General features: G+C 49.1%; 1 protein-coding gene across 1 annotated transcript; it reads left to right on the top strand.

Annotated features, from left to right (window-relative positions):
- Positions 1-8,427: 8,427 nt before the first annotated feature.
- On the top strand, positions 8,428-13,581 carry CIMAP1B (ciliary microtubule associated protein 1B). Its single transcript, XM_070947838.1, has 6 exons — positions 8,428-8,536; positions 9,937-10,140; positions 11,248-11,349; positions 11,494-11,615; positions 12,660-12,800; positions 13,501-13,581. Exons 1-6 carry the CDS (start codon positions 8,428-8,430, stop codon positions 13,579-13,581), a joined length of 759 nt encoding a protein of 252 aa, XP_070803939.1.
- The last annotated feature ends 248 nt before the right edge of the window (positions 13,582-13,829 follow it).

The following is a 13,829-nucleotide window of genomic DNA, read 5'->3' as shown; positions in this document are numbered from 1 at the left end:
AAGTGACAATTTTTCACATGACCATTGCAGCATCCCCAAGGGTCACATGACCGAAATTCGAACACTTGGCAACTGACTCATATTTGTGATGGTTGCAGTGTCCCGGGGTCATATGATCCCTCTGATTAGCAAAGACAATGGGGAAGCTGGATTCACTTCACAACTGTGTGATGCACTTAGCAAGTGAAAGGTCATAAAATGGGGCAAAACTCAATTAACAGCTGTCTCGTTTAGCGACCGAAATTTTGGGCTCAATTGTCATACATTTAGGATTACCTGTATCTACATAAACACATACATATACAATAGTGGCCAAAGTTGTGCAAACCTTTTGGGAAAAGTGTATTTTCTAAACCTAGCTAATAACACCACTTTTTTTTAGAGTAGTACCATAAAATTATATATCAATGGAAAGATAATTGAATCAAGAATGTAGTGCAATCACTTTTATGAAGGATTTGCTATTAGAATAACAGTTACAGTATAAAGAAGAAAAGGGAAACATGTAGAAAAAACGAGATATACAAAAATGATCACCACGTCAGTTAATCCTTCGTTGGGTAACATTTAGCATGAATTATGGCCTTACAACGTCTTCCCATGGAGTGAACCAAGTCTTTGAGTTCTGCAGCTGTTGTAATGTGAAACCAAGATGGAATGATGGCTTCTATGAACTGGGTTTTATTGCTGGGTCGCTTCTGACTAACCAGTTTCTTTAGTCGGCTCCATAGATTTTCCATTGGGTGAAGATCTGGGCTATTCCCAGGCCATTCATTACAGCAGTGGAATAGGATTATCTTGAAACTCCAAACAAAAGTGGTGTTATTAGCCATCAAACCTCAAAAATACTTTTCCCAAAAGGTTTCCACAATTTTGGCCACTACTGTACCAGTGATGAAATCCAAATTTTTTTACTACCGGTTCTATGAGCGTGGCTTGGTGGGGCTTGGTGGGTGTGGCAGGGGAAGGATATTGCAAAATCTCCATTCCCACCCCACTCTGGGGCCAGCCAGAAGTGGTATTTGCCGGTTCTACGAATGACTCAAAATTTCCGCTTCCGGTTCTCCAGAACCTGTCAGAACCTGCTGGATTTCACCCTTGTACTGTACATATAATAAACACACACAGTGTATATTTATTTAAAAATATTTGACACGAAAAGAACAAATGTCAACTTGATAAATGAAACTTGATAAGAAGAAAAGTCCAGCGTGGTCATGTCCTTAGAATACTTAAAGATGATAAAAAAAAAAACTACCATAAACTTCAATAATGTGAAACTCAAATGAAGAAATAATCAAAGGAAGAAACATTCTGCAGATTCATACAGGCACATTATTATTATTATTTATTATTTATTTTTATTATTTATTAGATTTTTATACCGCCCCCTCTCCCGAAGGACTCGGGGCGGTGCACAGCCAAAGTTAAAAACATACAATATAAACAATTAAAATACGTTTAAAACAGAATTAAATCTAAAATGGCTCCCCAATTTAAAATGCCTTACCCATACCTCTATAAAAAGACGAATTTAAAATTTAAAAATTTAAAAATTTCCACATTTAAAAAGGGGGAAGATTTAGGCCAGGCCAGCTTGATAAAATAGAAAAGTCTTAAGCGCGCGGCGGAAGGTGCGCAGATCCGGGATCCTACGTATCTCCGGGAGGAGCTCGTTCCAAATCGTAGGTGCCCCCACAGAGAAGGCTCTCCCCCTAGGGGCCGACAGCCGACATTGTTTGGCCGACGGCACCCGGAGGAGCCCCTCTCTATGGGAGCGTACTGGCCGGTGGGAGGCTATTGGTGGTAGCAGGCGGTCCCGTAAATAACCAGGTCCTAAGCCATGGAGCGCTTTAAAGGTGATAACCAGAACCTTGAAGCGCACCCGGAAGACCACCGGGAGCCAGTGCAGCTCGCGCAGGAGGGGTGTTACATGGGAACACCATGTCGCTCCCATTACCACCCGCGCGGCCGCACTCTGCGCCAGTTGGAGCCTCCGGGTGCTCCTCAAGGGGAGCCCCATGTAGAGAGCGTTGCAGTAATCCAGACGAGAAGTAACGAGGGCATGAGTGACTGTGTGTAGGGAGTCCCGATCTAGATAGGGACGCAACTGGCGGATCAGGCGAACCTGATGAAAAATCCTCCCGGACACGGCCGTCACATGCTCTTCTAACAACAGCCGTGAATCCAGGAGGACACCCAAGTTGCGAGCCCTATCCGTGGGGGCCAATGATTCGCCCCCAATAGTCAGCGATGGCATTAGCTGACTATATTGGGACGTCGGAAACCACAGCCACTCGGTCTTGAATCATAGGTCAAGAAACTGGATTCAAAACAACTCTGGGGATGAATATTCATAGTTCAAAAAAGTTCAAAGAAAACATGGATAATAATAATAAAGTCATAAACCTCGCAAGAAGATTGCAGAATGATAAGAGAGCTCATTAGAACAGTATTTGTCAAAACATGACAACAAATTTGACATCATTGCAAACTTGACAACATTAAGACCTGTGGACTTCAACTTCCTCAACTCAAGTATGCATCATAATTTTTTCAGACTGGGCTATTTTTAAAAAAATGTTGATATTATGACTTTTGAAAAAGTAACATTGCCACGGTGCTTGCAAATGGTTGTCACCAGAAATTTTCAAGAAAAGATTGAACAACCACTTGTCTGGGATGGTATACAAGGAGTACTGCTTTGGGCCGGCGGATGGACTAGATGACCTCCACGGTCCCTACCAGTCCCATGATTCTATGATTTTTTTTTAATGTATCTGATCATAGTGCAGAATTCTGAAGGCAACCTTCAGCTTGCCTTCAGAAATTGTGGGTGCTCCTTCACCAGAGGCTTTCAAAAAGAGTTTGGGCAACCATTTGTCTGGAATAATATATAAGATCTCCTGCTTGAACAGGGAGTGGACTAGAAGTCCTCCAAGGTCCCTTCCAACTCTACTATTATTATTTCTATTCTACTCTGCTGTGCTCTACCCTACCCTACCCTACCCTACCCTACCCTACCCTACCCTACTCTACCCTACCCTACCCTACCCTACCCTACCCTACCCTACCCTACCCTACCCTACCCTACCCTACCCTACCCTACCCTACCCTACTCTACTCTACCCTACCCTACCCTACCCTACCCTACCCTACCCTACCCTACTCTACTCTACTCTACCCTACCCTACCCTACCCTACCCTACCCTCCCCTACCCTACCCTACTCTACTCTACCCTACCCTACCCTACCCTACCCTACCCTACTCTACTCTACCCTACCCTACCCTACCCTACCCTACCCTACCCTACTCTACTCTACCCTACCCTACTCTACCCTACTCTACTCTACCCTACCCTACCCTACCCTACTCTACTCTACCCTACCCTACCCTACCCTACTCTACCCTACCCTACCCTACCCTACTCTACTCTACCCTACCCTACCCTACCCTACCCTACCCTACTCTACCCTACCCTACCCTACCCTACCCTACCCAATCCTATCCTATCCTATCCTATCTTATCCTATTCTATTCTATTCTATTCTATTCTACGTGTATTTCATAGAACATAGAACAATAGAGTTGGAAGGGACTTTGGAAGTCTTCCAGAAATCCAACCACTGCTTGAGTAGGAGACATCATTTCAGACAACTGGTTGTCCAATCTCTTCTAGAAGCCTCCAGTGATGGAACACTCACAACTTCTGAGAGCAATCAATTGGTTGATTACTCTCAGCGTTAGGAAATTTCTCCTTAGTTCTAGGTTGCTTCTCTCTTTGCTTATAGTATCGAGAAATTGGTACTTGCAATGGAATGCATGGGTGACCTTGGTGAAAGGGTGGAAGAGATGTTCCCTAGGAAATCACTAGAGAAGAAAGATAGGAGCCTTCAGTAGCTTAATGGTCAGAGGAAGAAACTTAAAGAGGATCCACCTTTCTCTCTCTCTCTCTGTCTCTCTATCTGTCTGTCTCTGTCTCTCTCTCTTTCCTTGGGTTCAGCAAAACAGAAGAACATGGAGGTCAACAGACATAAAGTCAAAGGGACAGGAGGGATGTTGGAAAGCCATGTTAGAAAGTCGGACTTCACAGAAAGAGGAGTCGAAGGTTGCAACCAGCATCCAGCACAGAGGATGGGCCAATCCTCAGAAACTGAGTTTAAACATGGCTGGGATAAAGTTGCTCATCCAAAGAAAATTGAGAAATAAAATCAAATCACATAAATTGTGATGGACCACGAGGTCTTTTTTGGCTGTCAGTTTTCTATGTTTCTGTGTTAAAGTGTGTTGTAGGGAGTTTGCAGGGGAGACTCAGTGAAAACACTTGTGTGCCTCGGTGTTCCTTGAAAACTCAGCCACTCATTCAGCAGATTGTGTGAACAATGCATCCGGTCCCTTTTCTTAACCCGGGTTGAGGTCTTGGCCTATTGTGGGAATGGAGCAAAGCCCCCCCCACCCCCCGGGGAGGATGCTGGGAGCTGTTCATCACTGCAGGTCCTGAAGGAAAGTTAGAGAAATCTCACTCACAAAAAGAGAAAATGAACCTGACAACAGCAGCCCCAAGAGACCCAGGGGAAGTGGAGGGGGGACTCCCCTTGTCTGGATGCCCTCAAGGGGTGGGGGCTAATGAGCCACATATCTGGGGCTCCTTCCTTTGGATTGCTGCACTGAGCAGGGGGTGGGCTGGATGACCTCAAGGAACGATTCGAACTGTCAGATTGTCTCGGTGACATCCCTCCTGGCAGAGTGTAAATCCATCAAGATCTTTTGTGCAAACAAGCTACATCCTGATTGCTAGACACTCTTTCTCTCTTTCTCTTTCTCGCTTTCTCTCTTTCTCTTTCTCTCTCTTTCTCTCTCTTTCTTTCTCTTTCTCTCTCTCTCTCTTTCTCCCTCCCTCTCTCTCTCTCTCTCTTGCTCTCTGTCTCTCTCTGCCTGGATGCATGTAAATGTGCGTGTAAATATTTTGCTGAGGACTGAGCTTTGCTTTTAGCTACAAGTGTGCTCCTGGATTGTATGTTTAGGGATTAAAACTTGGTAACGGAGAAAACATCTTGGCTAGAAATTCAGAGTGTTTCTTGTGGCAAATCTTTGCTCTGGAGATACACTTCACAATAATATGAAGGGTGATTTTGCTAATAACTCAAACATTTGAGTCCAGGGATTTGAGTTGTTAATCGGAGCGACTGGCAAATGAAATGACCAAATATTTTAACAAAACCTCCTTCTGATCATTCACAATGCCTGAGTTGTTTGTCCTTTTTCTCTTTTGCCACCTGGGGCTTTGTAATTGTGCTGCTTTCCTGAAAGGTGATTACAGAGGTCCCCAAACTTGGCAGCTTGTGGACTTCAACTCCCAGAATTCTCCAGCCAGCATAGCTGGGAGTTGAAGTCCACAAGTCTTAAAGCTGCCAAGTTTGAAGGCCTCTGGGTTATTACAAAGACCAAGTGAAGAGGTTTTGGATCCTTCCTCTCAGCAGAGAGGCAAAAGACTGAATGTCAAGTGTACATAAAATACACCGAATGGTTCTCAGAGTTTGCTTAGGTTGCGCTGGCACTCAGCACAGAAACGGACCAAAGACTGAATTTCGAAAATGGAAATAATCAAACAAGAACGTGTCCTTTTTGTAAGCCAGGCGTGGGGAACTATGCGCCGTTTATGACTCGTGGACTTCAGCTCTCAGAATCCCTGAGCCAGCATGGCTTCAGGTTCAGGCTTGGGTGTGGTTCAGTAGGTCACCTGGGGCAGTCCCTGGGAAAGGATCCACTTCCTTGCAAAAGGAACTGACTGTCAGGTGCACAGCTCAAGCCCATGAGAGCAGAGAGCAGAGAAACCAGGTTTAAACTCTTCAAAATTGGACTGCAAGGTGGTAGGGAAGAAAGGGAGGGAGGATAGACAGAAAAAGAGAGAGGGGGGGGGGAGGGAGGGAGGGAGAAGGTAGCTAGGCAGGCAGGCAGGAAGGAAGGAAGGAAAGAAGGAAGGGTAGACAGAAAGAAAGAGAGAGGGGGGAAGGAGGGAGGGAAGGAAGGAAAAGGCAGGCAGGAAGGAAGGAAAGAAGGAAGTGTAGCCAGAGAGAAAGAGAGAGAGAGAGAAAGGGAGGGAGGGAAGGAGAAGGCAGGCAGGCAGGCAGGCAGGAAGGAAGGAAGGAAGGAAAGAAGGAAGGAAGGGTAGACAGAAAAAGAAAGAGAAAGAAAGAGAGGGAGGGAGGGAGGGAGAAGGAAGGAAGGAAGGAAAGAAGGAAAGAAGAAAGAAGATGGGAATGAGAGGAAGCTCTGCAAAGGACCTTAGAAAGGAGGAAAAGAAATACATTTTCTGGCATATAGCCCAGTATAGTTTTGTTAGGGGGTGCTATCTCACATTAGGTTGCTGAGAATACACATTTTAAGTTACAAACTAGGCTAACTTGGCAGCCTGGAGGTTTTATCTATTCTATGCAGATTGAGGATTAGGTCACAATGGAGCTTCTCTCAGCAGCAAGGAATATCAAGAGTTAGGTACACTCTGTACATGCTCTAATCGTCTAAGTTCCTTCCAGCTCTATTCATTCATTCGTTCATTCATTCATTCATTCGGTGTCCTGGGGTCGTGTGTTCCCCATCGGCTGACAAGCCAGCTCAACGGGGAAGCCAGATTCACTTAACAACCCTGTTACTAACTTAACAACGACATCAATTCACTTAACAAATGTGGCAAGAAAACTTGTCAAATGGGGAACTCTGGGTGGGAGCTGAAGTCCACAAGTCTTAAAGTTGCAAGGTTGGAGACCCTGCCTGCCTGCCGTAAAGGAAAGGGAGAGGGCGCCCTCTGGGCGTGTGCAGAGTGCCTTTTCGCCAAAGCTCCCGGGAGGGGCTTTCCGGGCTGCCCGCGGGGGGGGCAAGGGGGAGGGGTTAAGGAGGGGTGGAGAGATCCGCTCGGGAGGGGGGGGGCGAGAGGAGGCGGAGGGCGGGGCCAGTTGCCGGGTGACGCTGTACACAATGGGGGCCGGAGCGGGGGGGGGCAGGAGGTGCCCGTCCCGCTGCCCGACTCAGTGCTGTGCTGCTCCCGCGGGCGCCTCTACGCTCTGCCTTGCGCCTGGTCTCTCTGCGGTCCGCCTCCAGGTGGGTGGGCCCCCTTCGGCGCGGGATCGAGCGGGGGAGATCTCCGATTCTTCTTCTTCTTTTTTTTTTTTTTTGGCTCTCCCGGACCCCCTTCGCACAACCCGCTCTGCCCCTGCCTCGCTCTCCCGACCCCCGACCCATTTCGGGGCAAGCTTGGTTCGCTTTCGGGGGGGGAGCAGCGGGGAGGGGTGAGAGGTTCCCCTGCACCCCACAACTGATGATCCCGCCGAGCCCCCTGCCAGTCGCTGCCGGAGCTGGACCCTCGAGCGGGGGAAGGGGCGGCTGGATCCCCGCCGAGACCAGGGACCTGCTCCGACTACCAGACCCCAATTCAGATCCCCTCTTCGCCCCATCTGGGCTGGACCGCGGACGCCCCTCCCGTCCCCTCCCCACCCAGCAGACACAGATCCCCGCCTCCCCTTCCCCCCGGGGATCCCCTCGATGGGGTTCCCCCGCGTCACATCACGAGTGGGTGGGGGGGTTGGCTGGCCGACAGCGCCTGGCCGGGGAGGGGGTCTCAAAACCCGGGTCTCCCCGCTCTTCCTTTCTTCCACCCCGCCACCCACTCACCCACCCCCAGGCCGTCCTGATTTCCACAAACTGGACCCATCCAGGTGGGGAGAGGGGCCAAAATTCGGGGTGTTTCTGTACTAAACCCCCAAATGACCAGCACGTTAAATGAACAGGTGCCCTGCGCACGGATTGATGGCTTTCACTGGTCCCTTTGAGTTGAGATATAGGATTAGGATCCCTTAGTTGATCCTTTCCCTCGCTGCTCATCACAACAGCCCTGTGAGGTAGGCTGGGCCAGCAGAGAGCAACTGACCTGAAGTCAACTCCATTGGCAGAAGGGACACTTGAGCCTCGCTCGACCACCCCACTTCTCTACTTCTGCATCAATGTTTCTCAACCTGGGCTCCTTTAAGATGTCTGGACTTCAACTCCCAGAATGTCTGGGACTTCAACTCCCAGAATTCCCCAGCCAGCTGGCTGGGGAATTCTGGGAGTTGAAGTCCAGACATCTTAAAGGGGCCCAGGTTGAGAAACACTGATCTGGTCCAATCCTTTCTAGACTTCACCGCCTGGTTGCCCAGCCTGCCTGTCAAAGGATTAATTAAACCATAGGCTCCCTTAATTAATTAATTGATTCCTCCCTCCTCCTCCTCCTCCCTCCCTCTCTGGCCAAGGCAACCCGCTCAGGCCCGGCTGGGGATGATGGATCGGATCCAGCCTTGCAAAAGAGCATTGCAAATACTCTTAGTTGGTCAACATCCTTCTCTCTTCCTCCTCCTGCAGATCTACTGAAGAGTTAGCACCACCCAGCTAAGATGTCCACAGACGTCTGGGTAGGAACGTGGAGACCCCACCGGCCGAGGGGACCAATCGCTGCCCTCTACAGCAGCCCCGGACCCAAATATGGACTCCCGACTAATGTGGGTGAGCATCAGCCTTCTGCACACAAAAGACACTCTGGGGTCTCCTTTTAATCTTTGAAGAGGGGAAAAGGCAGCCTTCTTTCTAAAAACAATGAAGGTGGGATGAGAAAGAAAGAAAGAAAGAAAGAAAGAAAGAAAGAAAGAAAGAAAGAAAGAAAGAAAGAAAGAAAGAAAGAAAGAAAGAAAGAAAGAAAGAAAGAAAGAAAGAAAGAAAAGGGAGGGACCGAGTGGAGGGAGGGAAGAAAAAGAGACAGAAAAAGTGAGAAAGAGAAAGTGAGAAAATGAGAGTGAAGAGAAAAAGGAGGGAGGGAGGGAGAGAGGGAGGAAAGAAGAAAGAGAGAAAGAAAGAAGGAAGGAAAGAAAGAAAGAGTGAATGAGTGAATCAATGAATGAATGAATCAATCAATCAAGGAATCAAGGAATCAAGGAACCAATCAATGAACCAATGAATGAAAAAGGGATTGGATAGATGACTTCCAAGAGTTCTTCCAATTCTGTTATTCTGTATTCTGAATGAATGAATGAATGAATGAATGAATGAATGAATGAATGAATGAATGAATCTGACCATAAGCTTTAGATAGGAGTATTTTTTTTAATCCACCCAACTTCCTGTCAGGGAACATTTTGATAGTCAGTGGCACAAAAGAATACCCAATTAAAACAAACTAACTCAGATTGGACCTGGAAGCAATTTTTTCCAAGCATTTGCAACCGAAAGAAAGTCCCTGATTCCTAAGACGGCTTGTCTCTCCTTCTGAGGATGGTGCAGTGATGATGTTCCCTAGTTGGGTCATGAAATGTCTGCAAAAAAACCAATCCAGCTCAGAGAGCACTAAGGATCCCATACTCCTTCTCCTCCTCCTCCTCCTCTTCCTCCTCTTGCTCTTCCTCCTGCTCCCCACCAACCCCCCTCCCTTGTAGCACTGATGATGTTCCCGAGTTGGGTCGTGAAACATCGGCAAGAAAACAGCCCAACTCAAAGAGTCATGTCATGTCTCTTCTTCTACATACTTGGGACAAGCCACCCCTTGACCCATCCTATGGACCCTAGTGAGACCCAGTGGGTGTTGAGCAGGGCAGGGGACCCCACACCAGGGGTGAAATCCAGCAGGTTCTGACAGGTTCGGGAGAACCGGTAGCGGAAATTTTGAGCAGAGTGGCCCCAGAGTGGGGAGGGAATTGAGATTTTACAATATCCTTCCCCTGCCATGCCCCCCAAACCACGCCCATCAAGCCACATCCACAGAACCAATAGTAATTTTTTTTTAATTTCACCACTGCCCCACACCCTTTCTTAGCACGGGGGCAGGGGGGGCTTGATGGCTGCAGGAGCCCAGCTATGGGGCACTTCTTCTCCATTGCAGGTCCCATTCACTCACGCTCTCCTCCTCCGTACAGGTTACCAACAACACGATCCCTCTCGATTCCGGGCCCCGGCCTACAGCATGGGCAGCCGACGTTTCCAGATGCTGGAGAGCTGTTCTCCCGGGCCGGGCTACATGGTCCCCACCAACATGACTATGAGAGGCAAGGATGGCATCCCCGCCTTCTCCATCTACGGGCGCCCCAAGGACGGGGCGACCTTTCGGACGCCGGGGCCAGGTCAGTGTCGGGATCGAGGTGCCCAAAGCGTCCTAGGTTACCTTACCACAGTTCTCTTAGTGGCCGTCCAAAGTTACAAGCCCAGTAAAAAAAGTTACGTCCATGTTTCACACTTATGACCTTTGCGGCATCCCTAGGTTCACCTGATTTACATTCGGATGCTTGACAACTGATACACATTTATGACGGTCACAGTGTCCTGGAGGGGTTGGGTCATGTGATCCCCTTTTGCGACCTTCCGACAAGCTGGGGAAAACGGGTTCACTTAATAACCGGGTTACTAATTGAACAACAGCAGTGATTCACTTAACAAAGGTGGCAAGAAAAGTCGTAAAATGGGACAAACTCACATACGTTTCACTTAGCAGCATAAATGTTGGGCTCGATTGTGGTCATAACTCAAGGACTACCTGTGTTCTGCTCTATTTGGGGAAGGGCTGTGGGTTTTTCAAATCTTCTCTTTCCTTTTTAAAATCCAATTCAAATTTTTAAAGTGTTTAGTCTTTTAACCATATCTCCAGATTAGTTCTCTTAGTTCTGTTCCAAAATTAATCGTTACTCAGGTCTTTGTCTCTTTAAAGTTGTAGTTTTTAAAAATTTTCCAAAGCCCCTTTGTTGCAGAGCCGCTGTTTTAGGCTAGGGGTCTTCTAATTACTAATAATGTTCCAAATGCGGTTGCAAGCCTGGGCTGTTGTCACTCACCCGGCTTCAAAAAGCTCCGTCTTTCTCCGCTTTCCTCCAGCACTTTTCTTGCCTGGCTGTCCCAGCTTCGTGGCAGCCTCCATGGCTGCTGCCCCCCGCCGCCGACTCACAGAGGGTTCCCTCCGACCTCCTAGGAATTTGCCTGTTCCTCTTGGTCGTCTAAGGCACCCCTCTTCTTCCCCCGTCCCTGCAAGACGGGTTCGGTCCGAAGACCCATCGGCGGCGGTTCGGCAGCCGAGGTTTTCGCGGGACTCTTCAGAGCCTGCTATTTCCCCGACTGTCTCGCCGTGATGTCAAACCAGAAGTCCAGGCTGTGGGTTTTTCAACCCCTTGTTCTCCGATGACCTCCGGAGCTGCTCCTGCTTTTGGGACCGAAGAGAATTCCACCTTTTCTTTCATTCGCAGGTCGTTATTCTCCGGAGAAAGCCGGGAAGTTGGCTTATCCGTGTCCCCCAAATTACTCCATGGCTTCACGGACAAAGGACTTCCAGAACGAACAGACGCCGGGTGAGATGTGTGGCTTTGTTGTGTTGCATTGCGTTGCTTTGCCTTGGGTTGCTTTGGGTTGGGTGGCTTTCTCTCTGCAAGCAAAGCCCCTCCGCCACCCCCATCCCAAACCATGACTGTCCCCTTCCTCAACCCCCCCTCCAGGGCCCGCCGCCTACGGCCTCCCTCCAATGATGGGCCCCAAGGTGATCGGCAAGAGCTCAGCCCCCAATTACTCCATGTTTGGACGCAGCGCCATTGGCAGCTTCTACGAGGACCTCAGCCGGGTAGGGGGACCCCTAACCTCTTCTCTTCCTCTTCTCTTCCTCTTCTCATCTCTATTCTTCCTCTTCTCGTCTCTTCTCTTCCTCTTCTCTTCTCTTCTCTTCTCTTCCTCTTCTCTTCCTCTTCTTGTCTCTTTCTCTGCTCTTTTCTTTCTCTTCTCTTCTCTTCTCTTCCTCTTCTCTTCTCTTCTCTTCTCTTCTCTTCTCTTCTCTTCCTCTTCTTGTCTCTTTCTCTTCTCTTTTCTTTCTCTTCTCTTCCTCTTCTCTTCCTCTTCTTGTCTCTTTCTCTGCTCTTTTCTTTCTCTTCTCTTCTCTTCTCTTCTCTTCCTCTTCTCTTCTCTTCTCTTCTCTTCTCTTCCTCTTCTCGTCTCTTTCTCTTCTCTTCTCTTCTCTTCTCTTCCTCTTCTTGTCTCTTCCTCTTCTCTTCTCTTCTCTTCTCTTCCTCTTCTCTTCCTCTTCTTGTCTCTTTCTCTGCTCTTTTCTTTCTCTTCTCTTCTCTTTTCTTTCTCTTCTCATCTTCTCTTCCTTTTCCTCTTCCTCTTCTCTTCTTTCTCTTCTCTTCTCTTCTCTTCTCTTCTCTTCTCTTCTCTTCTCTTCTCTTCTCTTCTCTTCTCTTCCTCTTCTTGTCTCTTCCTCTTCTCTTCTCTTCTTTTCACTGTATGCTGTATGCTGTATGCTGCATGCCAGTAATGGCTAACCTTTTCCAGACCGAGTGCCCAAAGCGCACATGCACCCGAACCCCCAAAATTCAATAGAATCCTGTCCTATCCTATCCTATCCTATCCTATCCTATCCTATCCTATCCTATCCTATCCTAGTTTCCTGCTTGAGCAGGGGGCTGGATTAGAAGACCTCCAAGGTCCCTTCCAGCTCTGTCCTATTGAATGACATCTGGAAACCCAGCAGCTCATGCAATAAATGGGGTACAAGGGCAAAGCTAGCCCCTCCCCCCAATTACTGTGCATTCTGCCTCAATTCTGGACGGGGTGGCTGGGTCGGGGCTCTTGGGAGAGTGCAGATGGCTTGTGATGCTCAACCTCCCCACAGACTCCGGGGCCGTGCAATTATCGGGTGGTGGAGACCAGCGTCTACAAGAATCGCCCCCCGCATTACAGCATCATCGCGCGGAACATGCTTCCAGGGGACACGACCATCATTCCGGGCCCCGGGGCCTACAGTCCGGAGAAGGTGAGGGCCTGCAAGGGGAGAGGGGCTTCTGCGGGGCTCCCATGTAGCCGAGGGGTCATGGGACGCAGGGGGAGGGGGGCTGCTCCCCAACTCAGTCCTTCCTTTCAACCATTGGCTTCCTTGGCCTCTGCCAAAAGTCCCTGAGTTACGACCATAATGGAGCCTGCCCCTCATGGGCGTAACTGACGATGGTCGTAAAGCGGGTCAGCCACCTGCTTAATTTCAAACATCTCCTTCCTTCACCTCAGCCAATACAGGGAGTCCTCGTATTACGACCATAATACAGTCTTTCCCCTCATAGTCATAACTCACGATGATCATTAAGCAGGTCAACCCCCTGCTTAAGCTTAATCACCTCCTTTCCTTACAACACAGGGAGTCCTCAAGTTACGACCATAACAGAGTCTTCCACTCATGGTTGTAACTCACGACGGTCGCAAAGCAGGTCAACCACCTGCTTCATCATCTCCTTCCTTACAGTGCAGGGACTCCTCGAGTTACGACCACAATGGAGCCCTCGTGGTCGTAACTCCTCATGGACCCCTCCCCCCTCCAATTTTGCCAACTACAAGCCGACCTCTTCTGCGAGGCTGGGGGGGAGGCAGCTTCCTAGCCCCCTCCCCTTCTCTTCGCCCCCACCCCAGGAATAACGCCGCCTTCTCTTTTTTCCCCTTTCCTTCTCTTTCCCTAAATCTCACAGCACAATCCCCTCCGTGGCTTGACTTTTGGGATCCGCCACTCGGACTACGTGGCTCCTCTGATTGTGGACGTGGCAGATTAGGCCACGGCTGGGCAGGCCGGACAAGAAGCCGTTCTTTGCCAAGTCTGGGTCTCTGGTCGATGCTTTGGGGGGCGTGGGGGGTTCCCGTGTGGGGCAGGGAAGAAGCAATGAGAGGCTTGGGAGGGTCTTCAGATTGGGCTGGAAGGAGGGGGGCTCTTAGGGACCCCCTCCAGTTCCCCTAGGAAGGTGGGGGGGAGGCTGCAGCATCCGGGGGTGCCCCACTGATGCGACCGTTTGGCCGGATTGCT

The sequence above is a fragment of the Pituophis catenifer genome, unplaced genomic scaffold (assembly GCF_029215685.1).
Source record: "Pituophis catenifer annectens isolate HBS135680 unplaced genomic scaffold, rPitCat1.0.hap2 SCAF_7, whole genome shotgun sequence".
Lineage (NCBI taxonomy): Eukaryota > Metazoa > Chordata > Lepidosauria > Squamata > Colubridae > Pituophis > Pituophis catenifer.
The sequence above is the reverse complement of the archived record's forward strand: the minus strand, read 5'-3'. Positions and strand labels throughout refer to the sequence as shown.

Bases quoted from the DNA above. Each gene is read 5' to 3' on its own strand.
- CIMAP1B (XM_070947838.1), top strand. From the start codon at position 8,428: ATGTCCACAGACGTCTGGGTAGGAACGTGGAGACCCCACCGGCCGAGG. The intron at 10,141-11,247 runs GTCAGTGTCGGG...TTTCATTCGCAG, and splicing joins CTTTCGGACGCCGGGGCCAG to GTCGTTATTCTCCGGAGAAA. The intron at 12,801-13,500 runs GTGAGGGCCTGC...TAAATCTCACAG, and splicing joins GGGCCTACAGTCCGGAGAAG to CACAATCCCCTCCGTGGCTT.